This window comes from Lepidochelys kempii, chromosome 1 (genome assembly GCF_965140285.1).
Source record: "Lepidochelys kempii isolate rLepKem1 chromosome 1, rLepKem1.hap1, whole genome shotgun sequence".
Classification (NCBI taxonomy): Eukaryota; Metazoa; Chordata; order Testudines; family Cheloniidae; genus Lepidochelys; species Lepidochelys kempii.
Genome location: NC_136380.1, coordinates 211,689,694 through 211,715,981, shown reverse-complemented (window position 1 = coordinate 211,715,981; position 26,288 = coordinate 211,689,694). Strand labels below are relative to the sequence as shown.

Genomic DNA, 26,288 nt, shown 5'->3' with positions numbered 1-26,288 from the left:
ACAAATGACCCAGAGAGTCGTAACATGCACACACAAACCAAGTGACACACAGCAGTGAAACTTAATGGTAAGTGCAGACAAACACAGCTCAACACAAAACTCAAAGTCAACCACACAGATTCCAGCACACTTCAGCACAGACACACCTGGAGCAAAAGGACATTTGGAGATCAGCAGAGACACAAACACCCACCCACCCACCCACCCAGCAAACAGCCACTGACAACACACAGAGTCAAACACAACTATACATGCAGATTCACACTGACCAGCACAGCACACAAAGGGAAATGCACACAACCTGACACCACACAAACTCAGACACACATCTGCTCACCACACACACAACAAAAACACCAGCAAATATGCTCGTGCAATCTAATACCCAAACAGAATAACTGGAACAGACCCACACACTGAGAGAAAATACCTCCGGCGCATAATCAGACACGCTCACAATACCCATCAGCAGGAGACAAAAGGAAAGTCTCATTCTTATCTTTCCCTTGGTTAATTCCAGCTAGGGAGACCTGCACTCAGGGATTTGAGGAGAGAGGAGACCAGCTGGTGGAGTGGAAAAAGGCGAGAGAGGCGGGGGAGCATGGTGCGGGAAAGGTGGCTTCAGAGTCTGTGCATTAGGAATTGGCTGGGGAGTTGCAGTGCGCCATGGGCAGTGTTCAAAGGACACTTGGGTTACGAAAGTTGTGTCCAGCGAAGCGAGCTTCATCCCCAAGCTCTTCCTCAATCCTGCCAGAGAAAGAAAGAGAAGTAGTGCAACTCAGAGCCTCAACACAAGGGACTGTCCTGGGCATGGAGAGCAAGCACAACACAGCGAGTCATACAGGAGCTTGGAATGGGGCAGAGCAGGAAAACAGGCCACTGTAAGTGCGGTGACTGCACTGACAGAGGCATCATGTCTTGGAGTAGGGAGAGACAAGTCAGCTCTGGGGTGACAGCACCTAGGGTACTGCACTCAGGTCTGGAATCCTTCTTGGCACCAGGGAGACATGCCCATGCTGGCATCCTTAGTCCTGGAGACTCCCTCTCTCCCTGCACTGTCAGTTCCTCCCTCCCCAGCGAGTCTGTCCCCTAGTGGAGCCAGAGAGACATTCCCGCCTTTGCAATCTCAGCCCCAGGCCACTCACCTCATGAGCTGGTTGTATTTGGCCAGTCGCTCAGACCTGCAGGGGGCTCCTGTCTTTATCTGTAAAATATTCACCATAAAGAACAGTGTGAGACACTCCCCCTCCCCACATACACCAGCCGTCCCGCATGGGACCCTGAGTGTGCTCTGAGAGGTAGGAGGGGGATTCACGCTCTATGTTAATTCAGTGCCACTCTTCACCTCCCCTCTTCCTCCCTGAAGCTCTCCAGGACCTGATTTTAGCTTAGCTGATACGTACTTGCCCAGTACACAGGCCCACAACCAGGTCAGCAATGAAGGTGTCTTCAGTCTCCCCAGATCGGTGACTCACCATCACTCCCCAGCCATTCTCCTGGGCCAACTTACAGCTGCAGAGAGAAATTAAGTAAATGAATCATCCTTCTTGGGCCTCCACCTGCTAGGGATGGGACCCTGACATCCCCACTCCCAGTAACGGTCCTGGGGGCTTTTACCCCTGGTGATGAGGACCAAGGTTTTGTCTAAACACAAGAACTGCACCGATTTCACTAATCGGTGTAGAAAGTGCTGTAGTTAGATTGGTGCTGGGAGCAGGTGGCTGGTTGGACTCACGCTTGAATGGCTTCAGTAACTGATCCAATCTGGTTGACTTTGAGCAGGAGGCAGTTGCAGGCTTTTTCCTCAACAGCTCGCTCGATGCGCTTGGGGTTGGTCACTGTCAGGTCATCCCCCACAATCTGAATCCCCACATTGGCTGTGAACTTGGACCAGGCCTCCCAGTCATCCTGATCAAAGGGATCCTCAATGGAGACCACTGCAGAGACAGGGGAAGATGGGTGAGTTAAAGCTGCCCCACTTCCCAATCCACAAAGCACAGCAGCTCACCTGGGTAATCGCGAACAAAGCTTTGGTAGAGGTCACCCAGCTCATCGGCAGAGATGTAGCGGCTGGGGTCATCAGGGGATTTGAAGTCCAAGTCGTATTTGCCATCGCGGTAGAACTCAGATGCTGCCACGTCCATGCCAATGACAATCTTCTCAGTGTAGCCGGCTTTGTCGATGGCTTCCTTGAGAAGTTCCAGAGCTGGGATGGGGAGAGAGACAGAATGAGATTCAGCCACTGCTAGTCTGTTTTGGAAAAACTCCTTCCAAACCCCAGATATTCAACTGCCTGAGGGGCAGGACAACTAAGAGTGGTCAGGAAGGAATGGTCCCTCTCTTGTAAGACCCTGCCTGGGGAGAGGGGGACAACAGACTATCCAGGAGTTTGCAGTGGGACAGAACACAGGGTGGGTATGTAAGTTGGGTCTGAATATCCCAAGGTCTCATGTTCCAGAGCAGAAAGGGGATAGTCCCTCTCTGTGTGGCTCTGGGGAGACCCCATCTGGCATGCTGAGCTCAGCTATGGGCTCCTTACTCCCAGAACAAGAGTAACAAGCTGTGGGAACTGGAGGGGTGAAGTTCTGGGAACTGATTCAAAGAGCAAAGCCCAGCTGAGCAACACCACGACCGAGGGGGAAGGACATGAGAATTGTCTGCTAGTGTGTGAGGGGTGTAAGGCCCAGAGGGAAGGTGTTGTTTAGGGGGACTGGAAATGGGGAGAGACTAAGCCAAAGGAAAGGAGCTGTCTTCCGAGGCTGAGGGATCTGTGAGCCAGGGGAGCTGCTGCACTAAGGACAGGGCGGGGACCCAGCACCTGGGGAACTAGGAATCAAGTGTCCTGAGGAATTGATGGGGTGGGGGATTGTGAGCCTGCCCTGAGCCTCAGCATGGGGGCTTTGCTCCCTTCTCTTGATGTCTCTCACCTTCACTGTTCTCCAGGATGTTGGGGGCGAAGCCGCCCTCATCACCCACATTGGTGGCATCCTTCCCGTACTTTTCCTTGATGACGCTCTTGAGGTTATGGTAGACCTCGGCTCCAATGCGCATTGCATCCCGGAAGCTTTCAGCCCCCACAGGCAGGATCATGAACTCCTGCATGGCCAGCTTGTTCCCTGCGTGGGAGCCTCCATTGATCACATTGAAGGCCTGGAAAAGTCCAGAAAGAAGCAGGGGGTGAAACTGGCAATATCCCAGCCCGGTACCAGAGGGGCCCTCTGCTGAGTGGATGCTTGAAGTCCCCATGTTCCCACAGTCCTGGCCTCCCCTCCCGCCTCCTCAGTCAAGTTCTCTAAGTCTGTTTGTAAGTGGACTTTGAAGCTAGGGATGGAAGGTTCTTACAGGCACTGGCAGGATGAGGTCAGCGTTCCCAGCCAGGTCAGCGATATGTCGATATAGGGGCACATCCTTCTCTGCAGCACCTGCCTTGCACACAGCCAGAGAGACCCCCAGGATGGCATTGGCTCCAAATTTAGCTGTGGACATTCCAAAATCAGGGAGGAATGAATTCTCCAAACATCCTCAGGCCTGTCATGCAGCCCCCTGCTATTCCAGTGCTGGGCTCCCCACCCAGCTCTGCCAATGCCCCTCAGTCCTGTCCTACAGCCCCCTGCTATTCCAGCCCTCGGCTTCCCGCACTGCCCTGCCAGTCTCATAGAATCATAGAATATCAGGGTTGGAAGGGACCTCAGGAGGTCATCTAGTCCAACCCCCTGCTCAAAGCACGACCAATCCCCAACTAAATCATCCCAGCCAGGGCTTTGTCAAGCCTGACCTTAAAAACCTCAAAGGAAGGAGATTCCACCACCTCCCTAGGTAACGCATTCCAGTGTTTCACCACCCTCCTAGTGAAAAAGTTTTTCCTAATATCCAACCTAAACCTCCCCCAGTCCTCTGGGACTCTGCAGCCCCCTGGTATTCCAGTGCTGGGCTCCCCACACAGCTCTGCCAGTGTCCCTCAGTCCTGCCCTAGAGTATCACCCCACGCTCCTCAACATTTCTATTTCCCATGCCAAAGGAGAATGGAATTACATTTATTTTCTGTCCCGTCCATCTCTTGCATGAGGTTGTCTATCTTCTCTTGATCCACCACAGAGAAGCCCTGCAAGAAGACACATCTGCTAAGAAGGGAAGGTGTGGAAAAAAGCTCAGCTCAGGGAGGGCTGTGTGTGTAACTGTATAGCACTTCTGTAGCACACAGATTCAGTATACATCACAATCACACCTCTGCTCTGGTTGTGACGAACTGGCTCTGTGGCTGGGCCATTAGATTTGCCACCTCTAAGGTACAAAAAAAAGGGATATCCGGGGAGATCCTGAGCCCATAAAACTGGCCAGTTGGCAGTGTGTATTGAGCCTCCTTACAGATTTCCCAGGCCAGCTACCTCAAAAAAGGGATGATCCTGAGTAAACCCAGACAGTGGCTGCCCTACGGCCATAAGGTACTGTCACTACCTGATGAGGCCATGGAACACATCATGGGAAATTCCAGCTTCTGCACAAACAAAATCCACAGGCCAAAGCATTGTGAATGCCAGGCTGGCCGGGGGAGGATGAGACGAATGGGAATAGGAATGGAGGATTTGGATGAGGAATGAGCAGTGCTCCAAGAGGTGCATGTGCGAAAGAGGGAGAGAGTCTTACAATGAGGGGCAGCTGGAGAGGTGCCAGATCAGATGGTAACTGGGGTACGGGGGAGGGCCGTATGGAATAAAACCCCATCCACCCAGTGGAGCAGAGACCTGTCGCTTGCACACCCACACCCACGCACACGCACACAAGGGCCTGTGAGGGTATGTGCCTGGAGTCAGAGGGAACAGCAATGTGCCAACCCAGTTGGTGAAATGAAGAGAGAGACAGAGGCAGAAAGAGATTAGAAAGCAAGAGAATAAAATAAACCTCCCAGAAAGGAGATTAAAGGGAAATCCTTACAGAGCCGAGGAGAGCTGGGGCGATAGTGCTGTTGATATGATCCACGGCCTGTAGGACCCCTAGAGAAGGGAAGAGACAGAGACAGCGAGTGAGACAAAGAAAGAGACAGAGACAGACAGAGATTCAAGGCCTAATTCTCCACTCAGTCACACCAACTTTATATTCGTGTGACTCCAGTGAGGTCAGTGGAATTATACCAGCACAAAACAGGGAGTGCTGAGTGCAGAATCAGGCCCTCAGAGGACACACATGCACGTACAGAGCACTGGGGCTACACAGTTGCCTGAGACTGTTCAGCGAGGGTGAGCAGGAGCTGAACTGTCCCCACCTTTTCCAAGGAATCGGAACTTGTCATTGTCTCGCAGCTCCAGAGCTTCGTAGATGCCAGTGGAAGCGCCACTGGGAACTGCAGCACGGAACATGCCTGAGAGAAAGCAAAACACAGGTGTGAAAAAAGAGGAAAGAAGAAAGAAAAAGGGAAGCTTCTAAGCTCCTGCTCACTTCTTGTTTGCCTATCCTTCTCAATGTAACTTACAGCCCATGGGCTGTTTGGGTAGTGGCATTACCCCACAATATAGGTGGGGAAGCTGTGTCACAAGGAGGGGAAAGGACTCTCCCAAGGTCACACAGTGAGACAGTTGCAGAGCCACATAGAGAACTCAGGTGTCCTGACTCCCAGCTCCTCCCTGGGGTACACCCACTATATCCTACTCCATCTCAGAACTAGAGCTAGAACCCAGGAGGCCTGTTCCTCAGTCTCATACTCAAACACCTTAGTCTCCACCCCTTCTAGGGGAGTCTGAGTTTGAAGGGTAGTTGATGGGTAATATCTCCTTTTTTGATATTTCATTGAATAAAGAAGTGAATGAAACATTCAGCTCTAGAAGCGGACAGAAACCTGACACTAACATACATACACATGGATATGTGCACAGATATGAACACACAGGAGTACTTGCACATGCATGCATATAAATCTACATTATAAGTCTATAAACATGCAAGGCCCATGACCATGCACGTGCCTGAAGACACAGCTAGACTCTATAAATACCTACTAGACAGAGAAACACAACTCTGTGACATTGTACAGACATGGAGGCACACATGCGTGCATGAACATACTCACAGACAGGTAGCTGTTACTGTACACACAGATGCACAACCCATCACGTACAAACAGAAATCAGCAGTTTTATTTCCGTTTCCAGTGAGCATCTCACTCTGGTGCTCACGTACTAGCTCAACACTGTTTGGACTGTAAACTTGCTGGAGGCTAATGAATATTCATGCTGCAGAGCATGCACACATTCTCTAGAGAAATCACACACACACACCCCTACCTTGAGATCCAGCCACAAATTCTGATCCTTCAGCTCCAAAACCACAGGCATCCCCTGCCTCAGCTAACAGAAGATCTCTCAGAGGACATGAATTTATGGGAGGTGCCTTCTCCTCTCTGGGAGCGCAGTGACAGACACACATGTGCACTCACTACACACTCATCAGCACAAACTCATCCACGCATTCACTCATTTGATAAGGTTACAAGTTTGGGACCCAACTTCTCTTAGTTGTAAATTCATCAGCAGGAATTAAGTGGTCAAGGTCCCGGGTGTTGCAAGAAGGTGCCTGGCTGCTGAAGAAACAAAGCTTATCCAGATTGTGGTTGCTATTTCCTACCTGGCTGCCACAGGACTGAACTAATTCCACTGCCTCCCAGTGCTGGACAGTGCAGAAATGCACAGTCTCCTCCCACCTTGTCACACATACCTTTTTCTGTGTACAAATCCACCTCAACGGTGGGATTCCCACGGGAATCCAGGATCTCCCGAGCATGGATCTTTTCAATGGACATGGTGATCCTGGTCTTTCCTGCAAAAGAGTTGGAGATGGGCAGTGGGGGGAGGAGAAGCAAGGAAAGAGGCTTAATTCTGGGTTTCTCCATCGCAGAGGCCTCACATCCTATCTGGGATTCAGAGCTCAGCTCTGGGCCCTTCATTCCCAGAAAGACAGTGACAGGCAGGAGGGAACTCAGGCTATGTCTGAGTTCCCCTGGAGCTCCAGGTGTGATTCCCAGTTCACAGAGACATGCTCAGGCTTGTGCACTAAAAATAGTGGTGTAGCAAGGACAGTGGAGAGCAGCACAGACTAGCCGACCTAAGTTTGCAGGTTTGTTCTTGGTCTGGCTAGTCCAGGCCATCACTCGCAACTGCTCACGCTACCATGGCCACACTGCTATTTTTAGCACATTAGCTCGAGCAGAGCTGGCACGTGTGTATCTACCCGAGCTGGGAATCTGCTCCAAGTGTAGATGCAACATTGGAGACAAGCCAGAGAAACGCTTCTGGGGCCACAGGGGGTTGGGTTCTGGGGACAGGTGGGCTAAACCCACCTGGCTCCGGGAAGCCATGGCTAAGGGAAGGACATGTGAACTGCTGGCAAATGCCCGAAGGTGTGATTCCTCAGGGGAGGGGGTTGTTTAGGGCAAGACTGTCCAACCTTTTCAGCCTGAAGTCTAAACACATTGCAAAATGGTCAGGGGGCCACAACTAATCTCTGCCATGTTCTGCTCCTTTCATGCTCAGGCAGCACAAGGGAGCTGCCCTGCCCCAGCAGGTGTAGAGTTGGCATAGCTGGTGCCTACATCCAGAGGCGAAAGTAAGCCGGTACACCCCAGTACGGCATACTGGCAAGAGCCGGTGCACCATACTGGGGCAGTCCGGCTTCCCCAGAGGGCAATTTAAAGGGCCTAAGGCTCCCAGCACTGGCTGGAGCCCCAGGCCCTTTATTTTGCCTCCAGAGCCCCGCTGCTGGAGCCCTGGGGTAGTGGCTGTGGGGCTCCAGCGGCTATTTAAAGGGCCCAGGGCTCCTCTGCTTCTACCACCCCAGCCCTTTAAATAGCCACCAGAGCCCCGCCGCCGCTACTCCTAGGCTTGGGGGGCTATTTAAAGGACTGGGGCGGTAGAAGCAGAGGAGCTGCGGGCCCTTTAAATAGCCCCCAGAGCCCCAGGCTGCTGCTGCTGCTGCTACCCTTGTGGGGGAGGGGAGGAGAAGGGGAGGCACTTACCTTACAGGGTGGGCTTGGGCTGGCTCTGACCCCCTCGGCCCCGCCCCTTCCGCCCTAGGCCCCGCCCCCTTCCGGGGTCTAGCGCTGGCTCCAGCATACGGGTAAATCACTCGACTTACTTCCACCCCTGCCTACATCTCCCTCCACAGAGGCCCTGGCACCAGGGGAGGCATGCCAGGATGCGGGGGAGGGGCATGGCTGGAGTTATCTCCAGCTGGTATATAGTCTCTTGGGAGCCAGCTAGCCCGCCCCCAGGCTGCTCTAACCAAGACTGGGACAGAGAATCAAGTCACTGTAATTGGTCAGTAGTTCTCAGCTTCTCCTTTTCCCCACTCCTGGGCTGCCTAGGCTGGCGTGGGGGAGGGAGCCACCTATCACTGTCCTGCTGTCCCCAGGGCTCGCACAGCCTGGTAGGCAATGGAGCAACCAGAACTCCCCTTCTCCATCCACTGCAAGGCAGAAGGCAAGCAGCCAGGGAAAGCCTAACGGCTGCTGTGTGCTCCCAGCTCAGAGTAGAATTGTTAATGGGGCTGCAGGTGAAGCAGTGGGAGGCAGCTCTCTCTTCCTTCTGGATCCTGGTTTCTAGTGGTGGGGCTGATCCAAACACTGCAGTTTTAAATCGCAGGGCACAGCTCAGGGAGCACCTTTGCCATTACAATTCCAATACGCTGTTCTATCCCACGGTCACCCTTGAGGATCACATTTCAAAGCCTCAAGGTCCACAGGTTGCACACCTTTGCTTTGGGGGGGAGGAAAGGGTGAGACTGAGACAAGGCAAAGGAACACAGGAATCAGGGCCCTAGCATGGAGGGGTCTGTGAGCCCAGGGAGCCGTCTCAGGGCCTGGACCCCCAGCATTAGGGAATGTGGGTGCTAAGGAGCCCCAGGAATGGACTAAGGGGAACGCTCTTGTCTTGCAGCCCGGGGGGGAGGGAAGAGGGGTATGGGGCTGGTCCCAGCTTTTAAATCTTTAGTTCTATATATAAGTCATGCTAATGAGTGTGGTGGGAGGGGGAGGGTGGAGGTCTCTTGTATTGCGAGGGTTGGGAGATGAGGTGGTTTGAAGATTCAGTCATAGCTAACCAAGTTCCAGAGCAGAGCAGCTTTAAAGGCCACTCGCCTGCTGTATCATGCTCTTTGGGTGTTCAGAGAAGCCCTTCCCCCTTCCCAGCTCCCCTTCCCAACAATCTGAGGCCCATGTGTCTTCTCACCCAACTGCCACCCATCTATTGGCTGCCAGAGAAGGTGCCTAGCAATAACTCTAGGGGGTGGTACCCTACTGCAGGGGATAGGGGAATTCAATGCACCATTCCCCCCCACAAGCCATAGCCCCTTGAATCCCCCCAGCTCCTATTGCTTCCCTTCTCTGCCCCTTCTTATTGCTTCCTCTCTCCTCCCTCTTTCCTTCATCACCCCTCCTCTCCTCTCTTGTTCACATAGGTTCAGTCCCCATCCCCCAGGGGTAACCAGTTCTGAGTGGGGATATTAAACCCAATCTGAAGCTGAGACCAGGGAAAACTCAATTCTTAGTTGGTGAGCGCTGCAAAGCCTTCACGCAGGGGACAAATGCCCAGTATAAGGCACAGTGGGGTAGGGGTGGGCAGAGATTTACACCTCACCAGGGTCTGTGTGCAGTGCTTGTGGTAGAAGGAGCAGAGGGGAGCCCAGGCGCAGCCCGTACTGGGGGCAGGAGCTGGTTTCAAGCCCATTCTCCTGGTGTCTGGAAATCACAATGTTATTACAGAAAACTTCTCCAATGCTGGGAAATCTCAGCCAGTGAAGCTGAGAGTCTCTAGAGCCATGCAGGGCTGTTCTCCCCCTTACAACTCCCTTCACAGCCACCGTCTGGGCTGGCATCCCCATCAGCTGCCCTAGCAGCTGCTCTGCAAGCAGAATTTTTCACGCAGTCTGTCAGACCCCACAGGCGCTTCCCCCATGGTAGTGCCCTGCGTGTGTGGGTTTCCCTCATGGCAGTGCCTTGGCAGTAGCCTAGCAGGCAGCATAAAGGAGTGAGGGGGCAAGGAGAGACAGACCGCACAAGTGTGAGTTTCCCCACAGTGGAGCCCTGATGATGACACATGAACTGGACTAAGCATTTCCCAACCCCTCAGCAGCAACATTGCCAGCTTCATTCCAGACTGTCCATTTTCCTCTTCTAGACAATCCTGCCAAAGGCCACAGAGCAGCTGGCTCAAGGACAGGAAAGGAACTAGACCTCAGCCATGCTGCATCCCCATGGCCTCATCACTCTCTCTGTTCCTCTTTCCTCTCCCCTCTGTACCCTTCCTTCCTTGCTTCTCTCTGTCTCTCACTGTCCAGTTCTCCACCTCCAAGGCCCCAGATGGAGGAAGAGCCGCACTGGAACTCACTGGTTGCAGCAGTGCTGTCCTGAAAGGAGGTCAGGGACGGATAAGCTGGGATAACAGATTGGAACAGAGCCACAGCCTGGAACTCATACGCAGCTGAAGAAGAAGGGGGCAGCCATCAGGCTGAAGGGTGCACCGGCCCTTGGGAGAGGCAGGCTGAATAGCTTCCACAAGGAGCCATCACACAGTGCTGGGATAGGAACTGGTGGCCGATGGAATGGGCAAAGTTGGCAGGAGGTTTGCACTGCTGTAGTTCCCCCAGGTTGGCACTGCTTCAGGGAAGTTCACACTGCCAGGGCATGGTGTTGTAGAAGGTAAACTGACTGCATCCCCCCATCCTCCCCAGTCCTCAACCTGCTGCAGTCCTCCACAACAAAGCACTGCTAGGGCACTGCTGTAAGGCAGCTGGCACTGCTGCAATTCCCCCAGGCTCAGCACTGCCCCTAGGAAGCTCACACTGCTGCAGTGCTGTGGCTGCTGCAGTTAGTACTTGCTTGGCTGCCATCTCTTCCCATCATTGCCCCCCAGCGGGGTGTGGGGCTGTGAATTACATGATGTCGAACAAGGCAATTCTCCTCCCTCCCCCTGGGAGGCAGCTCTGTGATGCTGCCAACGCCCTGCTAGACTAGGAAACTAGCCTGATCCCAGAGTTCAGCAAAGCTGGTCCCTCCTCCATGAATGATGCTCACCAACACCTCAGATTAGTCCCCCTCCTAGCATCAAGCTCTTTCAGAGACATCAGAAATCAGCTGCCCCCAAGTAAGCCTCTAAGCCACAGCATCTCCCTTGGGTGCCCTTGGGAACAGGACCTACCTCTGGTGGTTGAGCCCTCCCCAGATAAATACCCCATGGAGAGGCACAGCTGTGTTGTCCTGCAGCTTTGTGATGTAGCACAGATAAGGGCAGGACAGGGGGGGTTGCATGACATTAAAATAAGAAGGAAAGGAGAGACGCAGAGGAGGAAGAATGCAGGGGGAGGGGAGAGCAGGAGGAGGAAGTGAGGGGAGTTTAGCTAGTTTATTTGCCTCTCTGCCTGGTCCCTTTCTCCAAGGACCCAAATGCTGGGGGGTGCTGGGGGCCCCCCAGGATGGGGAGTGTAGAGATGCACAAGGGTGATGTTGGATGTGAGGGAGGCACTTACCTTTCTAAGGCAGGTGTGAGCAAGAGACTGAGAAAGTGCTGCTGGAAGGAGGAGGAGGAGGATGGAGCTGAGGAAAGATGCAGGAGCAGGACCTCAAGGGGAGATGATGTGTCCTCTAAGCCAACAGCGGCAGCAGCAGCAGGATGGAGACGCCCCTGATAGGGCCGAGACAGCAGCATGTGACCCAGAGCTGCAATGAGTCAGGATTTAGAAGAAGCTTTGCAAACAGCACGTAGGGGATGGAGAGAGTGAGCCAGAGACACAGAAGGAGAGGAGCGGAGCGGAGAGGGGCCCAGGATAATTCACAGCTTCGCTCACTCCAGATTCATTAATTCTTTTTATTCAAAGCAGAAAATATTACAGGAGCTTCAGGCTCCACAATTCAAACTGCACAAACCTTAACCGTCCCTCCTTCTCCTTGGGCCTGTGAGGAGCAGAGCCTGTGCTGCACTGACTCCAGTAGAGCTGCATTCCTTTGGACAGCATAGGGGGGGTGGCTGACACCAACCTCTCCCAGGAGAGACATGGAATGTGGGCAAAGGAAAGGTCTCTAAGGGCCAAATACATGGAGATGTAGAACACTGGTCCTGCTCCCTGGCCAACCTACTCCTGCTGTGGCCCCCACAGAGTTCTGAGGGACTCTACGGGCAGCTGGAGGGTCACTCAGTTACTTCTCCTTGGGCAGATTCCTCCATTTCCTGAGGGAAAAGAAGAAAAGTGAGAGGTTAACAAGGATGGTTCCAGATGTTTCTTTCTTCCTCTCTTGTGGGGTAGGTGGCTCTATAATTGTTCTGATTGGTTTCTCAATGCTGACCCTTTTATTACCGAAAGGGTCACATGCCTCTGGCCATTTTTTATGGCCGATGTGAGGCAGTATGTTTCAGAGGGTGTTTCACACACTGTACTCTCTCCTGGGATTCTACTTTAAGCTTTCTTTTCCCCCTTAATCTAAAGAAAAGACACTCAGACTGAAAATTGCTAGTCTTTCTCCCTTCTGAGGCTCTTCACACCTCCTTACCCTCACTTCCTCTGCTCTAACCTGTTCCTCATCCCGGCGTCGCTGCCGTGTCTCCTCGGCCTCTGCCCGCTCATCTTCCTCAAAGAAATCCTTGTCGAGACGCTCAAGACGGGGAAGTAGCACCAGAGCCTCCATCCGGTATTCACCTTCATCAGAACAGGGATTGTCCATCAGCACCAGTGCCCGCAGCATGGGCAGAACCTGCAGCTTTGCCATCTCCTGAACGTTCAAAATCCCATTCCCGCTGCAGAGGGGTGGGGGAGAAAAACAGGGAGAGAGAATAACTCTATTTATTGAGATCCCCCAGTGAAAATAACAATAAAGTGACTGAACAGACATGACCCACTGAAAGGGACTCATCAGCAAAAAGCCCTGAGCACCTGGGGCTCCCCAAGCTGAGAGAGACAAAAAGAAAGACCTTCCCCTCTCTGGGTTTCCTTAGGTGCCTCCTCTATGTACGGACAGCCCTGTGGATCAGCCAGTGTCATCGCCTCCCGTGTACTGCAAATACCTAGGTAAAAAGGGTATTTGCAGTCACCAACAGGAGGGAGGGCAAAGAGACCAAAGAGGATTTTAGCAAAGGGTACAAGGTGCAGCAGGGGAGATCTGAGATGGATGTGGAGGGGCCAATCTCTCTGAAGGAACACAGAGGCAAAAAGTGGTATCCCAAAGTGGTTGAGGAATCAGAGCGCTGGGGCCCATCAAGGTGGCTTGGGCCTGGCCCTTAGAGACCAGTGGGCTGGGAAGACCAACCCAGCCCCACCTGCTGGTGAAGACTGGTGTCTCCAAAGCAGCTAACTTGACATGCTTTGGGGAGAGCAGTCCCATTGCCCACAGGGGGTTCCCAGCACTCCAGAGGGGTCTCCAGGGCCAAAGTTGATCAGGGGAGGACCCACCGCAGATTGAGGTACTGCAGGCATTTCATGCTCTGAGAGAAGCCATCCAGGGTCTCAAGCTTGTTGTCACGCAGGTGCAGGGTTGTAAGCTGTACCAGTTCCTCCAGGCCTTCAAGGTGGGTAATGAAGTTTTGGGCCTGAGCATCAGGAAGGGAGAGGAGAGATTGGCGTGAGGGAAGGAAAGAAAGTTGGAGAAAGGGAGGAGGGAATCAGAATAATGTTATAGTATTAAAATCCGTTTCACTTTCCACATACTCATCACCCCAAGTGCACTCCTCTAAAGTGCACCCTTCTCTGGGGTGGGGCACAACAACTGTTTAACAATCCAACAACAGTGCTGTGCAATAACTTAGGATAGAAGGTTCAGTGGAATACTGTTTCCAATAGGAAGTGCAGGAAAAAATTTAGGGATGATGAGTCCCTCAGGGCTGGGGCACATGACTTGTGAGGAGAGGCTGAGGGAACTGGGCTTGTTTAGTCTGCAGAAGAGAAGAGTGAGTGGGGATTTGATAGCAGCCTTCAACTACCTTAAGGGGGGTTCTGAAGAGGATGGAGCTTGGCTGTTCTCAGTGGTGGCAGATGACAGAACAGGGAGAAATGGTCTCAAGTTGCAGTGGGGGAGGTCTAGGTTGGATATTAGGATAGTGGTAAAGCACCGGAATGGGTTACCTAAGGAGGTGGTGGAATCGCCATCCTTAGACATTTTTAAGGCCCGGCTTGACAAAGCCCTGGCTGGGATGATTTAGTTGGGGTTGGTCCTACTTTGAACAGGGGGTTGGACTAGATGACCTCCTGAGGTCTCTTCCAACCCTAATCTTCTATGATTCTATGATGGAGACTAAAATAATCTGAATTGGGATTTGAGTATGAGGGTTAACACCCTGACTTGGGCAAAGGGATAGGGGATCTTTGACACCTACAAGGACTCAAGAAAAATGTTTTGTGAAAGACTTAACCTCCAGCAGCATCATGTCCCCTACTGAGTAACCCACACCACTCCCTGCAGCACAGTGGCCCCTAGAATTTCACTGGGGCATTGAGATCATTATTGCTTAGAGATCAGAGTGAGCCCTATGGCTCACCTACAGCACTATCAGCACAGTGGCCCTTCCACAATCTGTGGCCTTGGGTTCTAAATTGTGGCCCTAAGTGTTTGATTATGAATTGAAAATGTGTTTACAGGGTCACAGAGCTTGCCAGACTGGATCAGCTCAGTGGGCCATCTAGTCTGCCATCCTTGCCTCTGACAGTGGCCAGAAACAGACACTTCAGAGGCAGGGGTAAGAAACACTGCAGGAAGCAAATATCAGATAATCTGCACCCAGGGATGTTTTAAGACCTGAAACAGGGAAGTGTTATGTTCCTTCCAATTTTTTGTAGGCTTTGCTGTTATAACTGGATATTTTTGTTATCCATATAAATGTCCAGTCCCTCTTTGAATCTTGCTAAGTGCTTGGCTTCAACAACTACCTCTGTCAATAAATTTCATGGTCTAATCACATGTTGTGTGAAATAATATTTCCTTGTATTGTTTTTTAATTTGCCACCTTTCAATGTCATTGAATGTCTCATTGTTCTTGTGTTAGGTGACAGGGAGAACAGAAGTTTCTGATTTATCTTGTCTAGGCCAGTCATGATTACAGTTATAGGAGAGGCTGGGACAGTTTGGAGAAGAGGGGGAAGAATACGGTGAAGCTTGTGGGGAAATGGGCAGAAGAGTCTGTGCCCACTAGAGAACACTCCCTTCCAGAGCCTGGAATGGAACCCAAGATCCCTCACCATTTGTCAGCTGTCAACAAACATCTGTGAAACCCACTTGCAAATGTAAGAACATAAGAATGGCCATATTGGGTCAGAACAATGGTCTATCTAGCCCAGTATCCTGTCTTTCAACAGTGGCCAATGCCAGGTGCCCCAGAGCAAATGAACAGAACAGGCAATCATTGAGTGATCCATCCCCTATCGTCCACTCCCAGCTTCTGGCAGTCAGAGGCCAAGGACACCCTGAGCATGGGGCGGCATCCCTGACCATTTTGGCCAATAGCCATTGATGGACCTATCCTACATGAACTTAACTAATTATTTTTTTAACCCCATTATAGTTTTGGCCTTCATAACATCCCTTGGCAATGAGTTCCACAGGTTAACTCTCCATTGTGTGAAGAAGTACTTCCTTTTTTTTGTTTTAAACCTGCTGCCTATTAATTTCATTGGGTGACCCCTGGTTCTTATGTTATGTTAAGGAGTAAATTATACTTCCTTATTCAGCTAGCGAGCAGGAGCAGCTAACAGGGGAGTGTCGTGAGGGAGTTCTCCAGGTGAAGGAGGAGCGATAACATGACCTTTGGAGTAAGTTTGTTGTCTGTAGTGTGTGTGTTTGTGGTGTGCTTGCTGCTTAACTGAAATATACTGTGTGGTCTGTTTGAGGGACCGTGTGCTGACCATGTGTGTGCTGAGCCTAGCAGCCTGCTAGGCAAGGCTGAAAGCTTCTTAACGAGGCTTTGATCCCTAAGCCCTTTAGCACCCATCAACCCTTAACCAGGGGACGGGACTGTGATGGGTTGGGTCACAGAGACCCCCTTGGGACTGCCACCTGATGTGCTGAGACTACCTCTGAGCCTCTTTTCCCTGGCAGCTTGGGACTTCAGTGCCCTGTCTTGTTGAGCCAGACACACTAGCCTGCTGCAAACACAGACCCAGGTCTGAACCATGTCCCCCACAAGCTGCAGGCTTAACTGAAAACAGCTTAAGAAATGCTCCAGTCTCCAGCACCCAGATACCCAGTATCCAATGTGGTCCAAACCCCAAATAAATCCATTTTACTCTGTATAAAGCTCATACAGGGTAAACTTATAAATTGTTCGCCCTCTAGAACACTGATAGAGAGAGATGCACAGCTGTTTGCTCTCCCAGGTATTAATACTTGCTCTGGGTTAATTAATAAGCAAAACGTGATTTTATTAAATATAAAAAGTAGGATTTAAGTGGTTCCAAATAATAACAGACAGAACAAAGTAAATTACCAAGCAAAATAAAACAAAAACGTGCAAGTCTAAGCCTAATACAGTAGGAAACTAAATGCAGGTAAATCTCACCCTCAGAAATGTTCCAATAAGCTTCTTTCACAGACTAGGCTCCTTCCTTATTAGCATATTTTCATAAAATCATAGAATCATAGAATATCAGGGTTGGAAGGGACCTCAGGAGGTCATCTAGTCCAACCCCCTGCTCAAAGCAGGACCAAAACCAACTAAATCATCCCAGCCAAGGCTTTGTTAAGCCGGGCCTTAAAAACCTCTAAGGATGGAGATTCCACCACCTCCCTAGCTAACCCATTCCAGTGCTTCGCCACCCTCCTAGTGAAATAGTGTTTCCTAATATCCAACCTAGACCTTCCCCACTGCAACTTGAGACTATTCCTTCTTGTTCTGTCATCTGCCATCACTGAGAACAGCCTAGCTCAGAGGTGGGCAAACTATGGCCTGCGGGCCACATCCGGCCCACGGGACCGTCCTGCCTGGCCCTTAAGCTCCTGGCCAGGGAGGCTAGCCCCTGGCCCCTCTCCTGCTGTCCCCCCTCCCATGCAGCCACATCGCCATGCGTGCAGTGCAGCTGACTCTGACCAGGCGGCGGGGCTGCAAGCTCCTGGTGCTCTCAGCAGCATGGTAAGGGGGCGGGGCGGTGGAGGGGGTGGTTGGATGGGGCAGAGGTTCTGTGGGGGGGGCGGTCAGGGGACAGGGAGCAGGGGCCGTTGGATAGGCGTGGGAATCCCAGGGGGCCTGTCAGGGGGCGGGGGTGTGGATAGGGAACGGGGCAGTCAGGGGATGGGGAACGGGGGATTGGATGGGGGTGGGGTCCAGGGGGGCCTGTCAGGGGGCGGGGGTGTGGATAGGGGTTGGGGGGGCAGTCAGGGGACAGGGAGCAGGGGCGGTTGGATGGGGGTGGGGTCTTGGGGCAGCAGTTGGGGCATGGGGTCCCGGGGGGGACAGTCAGGGGATAAGGAACAGGGGGAGTTGGATGGGTCACGGGTTCTGAACGGGGCAGTGAGGGGGAGGAAGTAGGCGGGGGCAGATAGGGTGCAGGGGCCAGGCTGTTTGGGGAGGCACAGTCTTCCCTACCCAGCCCTCCGTACAGTTTCGCACCCCGATGTGGCCCTCGGGCCAAAAAGTTTGCCCACCCCGGCCTAGCTCCATCCTCTTTAGAACCCCCCTTCAGGTAAGTGAAGGCTGCTATTAAATCTCCTCTCACTCTTCTCTTCTGCAGACTAAATAACCCCAGTTCCCTCAGCCTCTCCTTGTAAGTCATGTGCCCCAGTCCCCTAATCATTTTCATTGCCCTCCACTGGACTCTCTCCAATTTGTCCACATCCCTTCTGTAGTGGGGGGACCCAAAACTGGACGCAGTACTCCAGGTGTGGCCTCACCAGTGCCAAATAGAGGGGAATAATCACTTCCCTCTATCTGCTTGCAATGCTCCTACTAATACAGCCCAATATGCCATTGGCCTTCTTGGCAACAAGGGCACACTGCTGACTCATATCCAGCTTCTCATGCACTGTAATCCCCAGGTTCTTTTCTGCAGAACTGCTGCTTAGCCAGTCGGTCCCCAGCCTGTAGCAGTGCATTGGGATTCTTCCATCCTAAGTGCAGGACTCTGCACTTGTCCTTGTTGAATCTCATCAGATTTCTTTTGGCCCAATCCTCCAATTTGTCTAGGTCACTTTGGACCCTGTCCCTAACCTCCAGTGTATCTACCTCTCCCCCCAGCTTAGTGTCATCTGTGAACTTGCTGAGTGTGTGCAACGTCATATGGAGCTGTGCAACATCACAGGGACTACTCAGGAGGACCAGGGCTTTAAAAAGCCCACTTCTCAGCGACCAGAGGAGCTAGTGAACAGGAGCAGCTAACAGAAGTTTTGCAAGGAAGTGTGAGCTAGGGGGCTAAATACACTTAACATTCTGTAAACTTAAAGCCAGACACCCCCTGATAAAAACAAAACAACAACAAAGGAACGAACTTCAGGAGTAAAAAGATAATGCAGGCAGAAGTCCAGCAACAGAGAGGGAGCTATCTAGTTTATTGCACCCAATGCAGTATGTATGATTACCTGCCCTATGGGCAGGTGGTGTATGTATGCATTTGGTGCAAGGAGCTCCTGGCCCTCAGAGACCGTGTACGGGCTTTGGAGACCAGAGTGGCTGAGCTGGAGGAGCTAAGGGAGACAGAGAGGTACACAGATGAGACTTTCCGGGACACAGTCTGACACCCTCTGTGCTGTTGAGGAGGATGAAAGTCTCAGGGAAGTAGAGCATCCAACTGGAGCAGAGGGAAATGATCCCATAGTTGGCACCCTCCTTCCAGATTATCTTGTGTTATCCTTTCACACTGAGGATACCTCTCTGTGGGAGGGAATTCCAGTTATCAGGAAGAGACAGGTAATAGTTATGGGGGATTCGACCATTAGAAACATAGACAGCTAAGTTTGCGAAGACTGGGAGAACCGCTTGGTGACTTGCCTGCCTGGTGCGAAGGCTGCAGATCTCTTAAGACATCTAGATAGACTTATGTGTAGTGCTGGGGAGGAGCTGGTGGTCGTGGCACATGTTGGTACCACTGACATAGGGAAGGATAGGAGAGAGATCCTGGAGGCCAAATTTAGGCTGCTAGGTAAGAGATTGAAGTCCAGGATTTGCATGGTAGCATTCTTTGAAATGCTTCCAGTTCCATGCGTAGGGCCAGTTAGACAGGCAGAACTGTAGGGTCTCAATGTGTGGCTGAGACGATGGTGTAGGGAGGAGGGGTTTAGATATATTAGGAAGTGGGAAAATTTTTGGGAAAGAGGGAGCCTATAAAGGAAGGATGGGCTCCACCTAAACCAAAATGGAACCAGATTGCTGGCACTTAAAAAGGTCATAGAACAGTTTTTATACTAAGGGCTGGGGGGAAAGCCGTCAGGTGCGGAGGAGCATGTGGTTTGGACAGAGACATCCCTTAGAGGAGGATCTATTAATGGAGATTCTCTATGTCCTAGTAAGGAGAAGAGGATGGAAGATGATAAAATACAGGTAGGATCTGATGAGAAACAGTCAAATGAAAAAGAGTCTCATTCAATTACATCACATAATGGCAGACAGCTAAAAAGTGACAAGTTTTTAAAGTGCTTATATACCAATGCCAGAAGTCTAAATAATAAGATGGGTGAACTAGAGTGCCTCATTTTAAATGAGGATATTGATATAATAGGCATCACAGAAACTTGGTGGAGTGAGGATAATCAATGGGACACAATAATACCGGGTACAAAATATATCAGAAGGACAGAACAGGTCATGCTGGGAGGGGAGTGGCACTATATGTGAAAGAAAGCATAGAAGCAAATGAAGTAAAAATCTTAAATGAACCAAACTGTACCATAGAATCTCTATGGATAATAAGTAATTCAATGCTCTAATAACAAGAATATAGGAGTAGGGATATATTACCGCCCACCTAACCAGGATGGTGATAGTGACTGAAATGCTCAGGGAGATTAGAGAGGCTATTAAAATAAAAATCTCAATAATAATGGAGGATTTCAACTATCCCCATTTTGACTGGGTACATGTCACCTCAGGACAGGATGCAGAGATAAAGTTTCTTGACACCTTAAATGATAGCTTCTTGGAGCAGCTAGTCCAGGAACCCACAAGAGGAGAGGCAATTCTTGATTTAGTCCTAAATGGAGCACAGGATCTACACCATAGCTGGACAGCTTGGTAATAGTGACCATAATATAATTAAATTTAACATCCCTGTGGCAGGGAAAACACCACAGGAGCCCAACAGTGTAGTATTTAATTTCAGAAAGGGGAACTAAACAAAAATGAGGAGGTTAATTAAAGAGAAATTAAAAGGCACAGCGCCAAAAGTGAAATCCCTGCAAGCTGCATGGAAACTTTTTAAAGACACCATAATAGAGGCTCAACTTAAACGTATACCCCAAATTAAAAAACATAGTAAGAGAACCAAAAAAGTGCCACTGTGGCTAAACAACAAAGTAAAAGAAGCTGTGAGAGATAAAACGGCATCCTTTAAAGAGTGGAAGTTAAATCCTAGTGAGGAAAATAGAAAGGTGCATAAACTCTGACAAATGAAATGTAAAAATATAATTAGGAAGGCCAAAAAAGAATTTGAAGAACAGCTAGGCAAAGACTCAAAAAGTAATAGCAAAAAACTTTTTAAGTGCATCAGAAGCAGGAAGCCTGCTAAACAACCAGTGAGGCCACCGGACGATTGAGATGCTAAAGTAGCATTCAAGGCCATTGTGGAGAAACTAAATGAATTCTTTGCATTGGTCTTCATGGCTGAGGATGTGAGGGAGATTCCCAAACCTGAGCCATTCTTTTTAGGTGACAAATCTGAGGAACTGTCCCAGATTGAGATGTCATTAGAGGAGGTTTTGGAACAAATTGATAAACTAAACAGTAATAAGTCACCATGACCAGATGGTATTCACCCAAGAGTTCCAAAAGAACGTAAATGTGAAATTGCAGAACTATTAACTGTAGTTTGTAACCTGTCATTTAAATCAGCTTTTGTACCAAATCACTGGAGGATAGCTAATATGACACCAATATTTAAAAAAGCAATTACAGGCCGGTAAGCCTGACTTCTGTACTGGACAAACTGGTTTAAACTATAGAAAAGAACAAAATTGTCAGACGCATAGAGGAACATAATTTGTTGGGGAAGAGTCTACATGTAAAGGGAAATCATGCCTCACCAATCTACTAGAATGTGGACAAGGGGGATCCTGTGGATATAGTGTACTTAGATTTTCAGAAAGCCTTTGACAACGTCTCTTACTGAAGGCTCTTAAGCGAAGTAAGCTGTCATGGGATAAGAGGGAAGGTCCTCTCATGGAGTGGTAACTGGTTAAAAGATAGGAAACAAAGGGTAGGAATGAATGGTCAGTTTTCAGAATGGAGAGAGGTAAATAATGGTGTCCTTCAGAGGTTTGCACTGGGCCCAGTCCAATTCAATATATTCATAAATGATCTGGAAAAAGGGGTAAACAGTTATGTGGCAAAATTTGCAGATGATACAAAACTGCTCAAGATAGTTAAGTCTTGAGCAGGCTGCGAAGAGCTACAAAAGAATCTCTCAAAACTGGGTGACTGGGCAACAAAATGGCAGATGAAATTCAATGTTGATAAATGCAAAGTAATGCACATTGAAAAACATAATCCCAACCATACATATAAAATGATGGGGCCTAAATTGGCTGTTACCACTCAAGAAAGAGATCTTAAAGTCATTGTGGATAGTTCTCTGAAAACATCCACTCAATGTGCAGCGGCAGTCAAAAAAGTGAACAGAATGTTGGGAATCACTAAGAAAGGGATAGATAATAAGACAGAAAATATCATATTGCCTCTATATAAATCCATGGTATACCCACAAGTTGAATACTGCGTGCAGATGTGGTCCCCCGTTTCAAAAAAGATATATTGGAATTGGAAAAGGTTCAGAAAAGGGCAACAAAAATTATTAGGAATATGGAATGACTTCCGTAAGAGCAGTGATTAATAAGACTGGGACTTTTCAGCTTAGAAAAAAGAAGACTATGGGAGGTATGACTGAGGTCTATAAAATCATGACTGATGTGGAGAAAGTGTTATTTACTCCTTCTCATAACACAAAAGCCAGGGGTCATCAAATTAAATGAATAGGCAGCAGGTTTAAAACAAACAAAAGGAAGTATTTTTTCACACAACGCACAGTCAACTTGTGGAACTCCTTGCCATAGGATGTTGTGAAGGCCAAGACTATAACTGGGTTCACAAAAGAACTATATAAGTTCATGGAGGATAGGTCCATCAATGGCTATTAGCCAGGATGGACAGGGATGGTGTCAGAAGCTGGGAATGGGCGACAGGGGATGGATCACTTGATGATTACCTCTTCTGTTCATTCCCTCTGGGGCATCTGGCATTGGCCACTGTTGGAAGACAGGATACTGGGCTAGATGGACCTTTGTTCTGACCCAGTATGGCCGTTCTTATGTTCTTATTCACTTTTTCCACATCATTCATGATTTTAGACCTCTATCAGATCTCTCCTTAGTCATCTCTTTTCCAAGCTGAACAGTCCCAATCTTTTTAATCTCTCCTTATAGGGAAACTGTTCCATACCCTTAATAATTTTTGTTGCCCTTCTCTGTACCTTTTCCAATTCTAGTATATCTTTTTTGAGATGCGGCAACCAGAACTGCACACACTACTCAAGGCGTACCATGGATTTACATAGTGGCATTATGATCTTTTCTGTCTTATTATCTACCTGTTTTCTAATGGTTCCTAACATTCTGTTATCTTTTTTGCCTGCCGCTGCACATTGAGCGGATGTTTTCAGAGAACTAGCCACAATGACTCCAAGATCTCTTTCTTGAGTGGTAACACCCAATTTAGGCCCCATCATTTTGTATGTATAATTGGGATTATGTTTTCCAATGTGCATTACTTTGCATTTATCAACATTGAATTTCATCTGCCATTGTGTTGTCCAGTCACCAGTTTTGTGAGATCCCTTTGTGACTGTTTGCAGTCTGCTTTGGACTTAACTCTCTTGAATAATTTTGTATCGTCTACAAATTTTGCAACCTCACCGTTTACCCCTTTTTCCAGATCATTTATCAACATGTTGAACTGCAGTGATCCCAAATCTGCTCCCTTGGGGACACCACTATTTACTTCTCTCCATTTTGAAAACTGACCCATTTATTCCTACCCTTTGTTTCCTGTCTTTTAACTAGTTACTGATCCATGAGAGGATCTTCCCACTTATCCCAGCTTACTTTGCTTAAGAGCCTTTGGTGAGAGACCTTGTCAAAGGCTTTCTGAAAGTCCAAGTACACTATGTGCACTGGACCCCCTTGTTCACAGGTTTGTTGACCCCCCTCCACCTCAAAAAATTATAATAGATTGGTGAGGCATGATTTCTCTTTATAAAAGCCAGATTGACCCTTCCACAATCATTCTCTTCTTTACAATAGTTTCAGCCAATCTGTGAAACCCTTCTAGTGCTGGTCCACTTAGAGCAGAGTGGGCAAACTACTGTCCAGAGGCCGCATCTGGCCCTCCAGACATTTTAATTCATCTCTTGAGCTCCCAGCGGGGAGCAGGGTCCAGGGCTTGCCCCACTCTGGCGCTCCATCCAGGGAGTGGGGTTATGGGCTTGCCCCACTCTGCACAGATCCTGGAAACAGCGGCATGTCCCCTCTCCAGCTCCTACGCGTAGGAGCAGCAAAGAGGTTCTGCATGCTACCCCCACCCCAAACATTGCCCCCGCAGCTCCTATTGGCCGGGAACTGAGGCCTGGCTGTGCCTCCACTTAGGAGCCAGAGGCGGGACATGCTGCTGCTTCTGGGAGCTGCTTGAGATAAGCACTGCCCAGAGCCTGCACCCCTGACCCCCTCCCACACCCCAGCTCATTGCCTCAGCCCTGATTCCCCTCCCGCCCTCCAAACTCCTCGGTCCCAGCCCAGAGCACCTTACTTCACTCCCAACCCCTCATCCCCAGCCCCACCCCAGAGCCCGCATCCCCAGCTGGAGCCCTCACCCCCTCCCACACCCCAAACCCCAATTTCATGAGCAGTCATGGCCCGCCATACAATTGCCATACCCAGATGTGGCCCTCAGGCCAAAAAGGTTTCCCACCCCTGACATAGAGGATGCCAACTTATACTGCTATCAGTTACTCTGTTAACCTAAGTCGCAGAGGTCTGTGCAATGAATCCAAAGGTTCCAACTTTTCTGATGACACCCCACATTAAAAGAACATTACTAAGGTTGCACTCAAAAGTTAAGAAATGCCAGAATTAAAACTGCCTGTGCAAACTGAATTTGCCCCCCTTATGCATATGCATTATGTTACAATCTTCAATGACATGATCACATACTATTTTTTCCACAGAACCACTGCTTCATTCAGTGCACAGGATGGATGGTGCTCAGGGAGTAAATCAGAGCTGTGTAGGAAAGGAGGCTGTTTTCTGTAGGACCCCCTACCTTGTTTGTTGCAGAAATTGGAAGGCATGTACTGAAGGAAGCAGGGGGTTTCAGGAAGAGAAAGGAGGGTCTCATGGTTAAGGCTGCGCTGGAGAATTGGATTCTATCCCTGACCCTGCAACAGAGTTCCTGTGGGATGCTGGGCAAATCACTTCAACCAGACTTTTCACAGGTGGTCACTAATTTTATGTTCCTCATTTTCAAGGGGTCTTATTTGAGAGCTGGAGGCTGATCTTCAGAAGTGCTGAGTGCTCATATCTGCAACTGAAGTCAATGTGAGTTCCACTTTGAGATTAGTGAGACATGATTTTCATTTGCAGAATCCATGTTGGTTGGACCCTATCAACTCATGATCTTCCAGATGTTTTATTAGAATCATAGAATATCAGGGTTGGAAGGGACCTCAGGAGGTCATCTAGTCCAACCCCCTGCTCAAAAGCAGGACCAATTCCCAACTAAATAATCCCAGCCAGGCCTTTGTCAAGCCTGTCCTTAAAAATATCTAAGGAAGGAGATTCCACCACCTCCCTAGGTAACGCATTCCAGTGTTTCACCACCCTCCTAGAGAAAAAGTTTTTCCTAATATCCAATCTAAACCTCCCCCAGTGCAACTTGAGACCATTACTCCTTGTTCTGTCATCTGCTACCACTGAGAACAGTCTAGATCCATCCTCTTTGGAACCCCCTTTCAGGTAGTTGAAAGCAGCTATCGAATCCCCCCTCATTCTTCTCTTCCGCAGACTAAACAATCCCAGTTCCCTCAGCCTCTCCTCATAAGTCATGTGTTCCAGTCCCCTAATCATTTTTGTTGCCCTTCGCTGGACTCTTTCCAATTTTTCCACATCCTTCTTATAGTGTGGAGCCCAAAACTGCACACAGTACTCCAGATGAGGCCTCACCAATGTCGAATAAAGGGGAACGATCAAGTCCCTCGATCTGCTGGCAATGCCCCTACATATACATCCCAAAATGCCATTGGCCTTCTTGGCAACAAGAGTACACTGTTGACTCATATCCAGCTTCTCGTCCACTGTGACTCCAGGTCCTTTTCTGCAGAACTGCTGCTGAGCCATTCTGTCCCTAGTCTGTAGTGGTACATGGGATTCTTCCATCCTAAGTGAAGGACTCTGCACTTGTCCTTGTTGAACCTCATCAGATTTCAATCCTCTTATTTGTCTAGGGCCCTCTGTATCCTATCCCTACCCTCCAGCGTATCTACCTCTCCTCCCAGTTTAGTGTCATCTGCAAACTTGCTGAGGGTGCAATCCACACCATCCTCCAGATCATTTATGAAGATATTGAACAAAACCGGCCTCAGGACTGACCCTTGGGGCACTCCACTTGATACCAGCTGCCAACTAGACATGGAGCCATTGATCACTACCCGTTGAGCTCGACAATCTAGCCAACTTTCTGTCCACTTTATAGTCCATTCATCCAGCCCATACTTCTTTAACTTGCTGGCAAGAATACTGTGGGAGACCGTGTCAAAAGCTTTGCTAAAGTCAAAGAACAACACATCCACCGTTTTCCCCTCATCCACAGAGCCAGTTATCTCGACATAGAAGGCAATTAGATTAGTAAGGCATGACTTTCCCTTGGTGAATCCATGCTGACTGTTCCTGAACACTTTCCTCTCCTCTAAGTGCTTCAGAATTGATTCCTTGAGGACCTGCTCCATGATTTTTCCAGGGACTGAGGTGAGGCTGACTGGCCTGTAGTTCCCAGGATCCTCCTTCTTCTCTTTTTTAAAGATGGGCACTACATTAGCCTTTTTCCAGTTGTCCGGGACTTCCCCCGATCGCCATGAGTTTTCAA

At 49.6% G+C, this 26,288-nt stretch overlaps 2 protein-coding genes and 1 long non-coding RNA gene across 10 annotated transcripts in view; 1 reads left to right on the top strand and 2 right to left on the bottom strand.

Moving 5' to 3' along the window:
* Nucleotides 1–205: 205 nt before the first annotated feature.
* ENO2 (enolase 2) lies at nt 206–11,611 on the bottom strand. Of its 4 annotated transcripts, none has more exons than XM_073311768.1 (12): nt 11,509–11,610; nt 6,706–6,807; nt 5,261–5,356; nt 4,933–4,991; nt 4,033–4,102; nt 3,343–3,476; nt 2,928–3,150; nt 2,009–2,206; nt 1,736–1,937; nt 1,404–1,512; nt 1,146–1,204; nt 206–747 (listed from the first exon to the last, which is right to left on the bottom strand). In XM_073311768.1, the coding sequence occupies exons 2-12, from the start codon at nt 6,788–6,790 to the stop codon at nt 678–680; spliced, it is 1,305 nt and encodes a 434-aa protein (XP_073167869.1). In that variant the 5' UTR covers nt 6,791–6,807; nt 11,509–11,610; the 3' UTR covers nt 206–677. The 4 variants fall into 4 exon arrangements, with proteins under 4 accessions (XP_073167869.1, XP_073167878.1, XP_073167887.1 ...); XM_073311777.2 differs by lacking the exon at nt 11,509–11,610 and adding an exon at nt 8,003–8,077; XM_073311786.2 differs by lacking the exon at nt 4,933–4,991 and having other exon boundaries at nt 11,509–11,611.
* Nucleotides 11,612–11,615: 4 nt separating this feature from the next.
* Nucleotides 11,616–26,288, bottom strand: part of LRRC23 (leucine rich repeat containing 23) — a 28,642-nt gene continuing 13,969 nt past the window's right edge. For 2 of the 5 annotated variants that reach the window (XM_073311833.1, XM_073311811.1), the window contains 3 exons: nt 13,423–13,559; nt 12,527–12,770; nt 11,977–12,206 (listed from right to left, as the gene is read on the bottom strand). In XM_073311833.1, coding sequence (XP_073167934.1) covers nt 12,168–12,206; nt 12,527–12,770; nt 13,423–13,559 — 420 coding nt within the window. In that variant the 3' untranslated portion in view covers nt 11,977–12,167. Of the gene's footprint in view, nt 11,699–11,832; nt 12,207–12,526; nt 12,771–13,422; nt 13,560–26,288 lie in introns of those variants that run through there. The other 3 variants (XR_012154929.1, XM_073311816.1, XM_073311823.1) reach the window with 3 other exon arrangements.
* LOC140898264 (uncharacterized) lies at nt 12,214–15,732 on the top strand. The gene is made up of 3 exons (XR_012154933.1): nt 12,214–12,278; nt 15,049–15,246; nt 15,691–15,732. It is a non-coding gene; the product is annotated as an uncharacterized LOC140898264 (long non-coding RNA).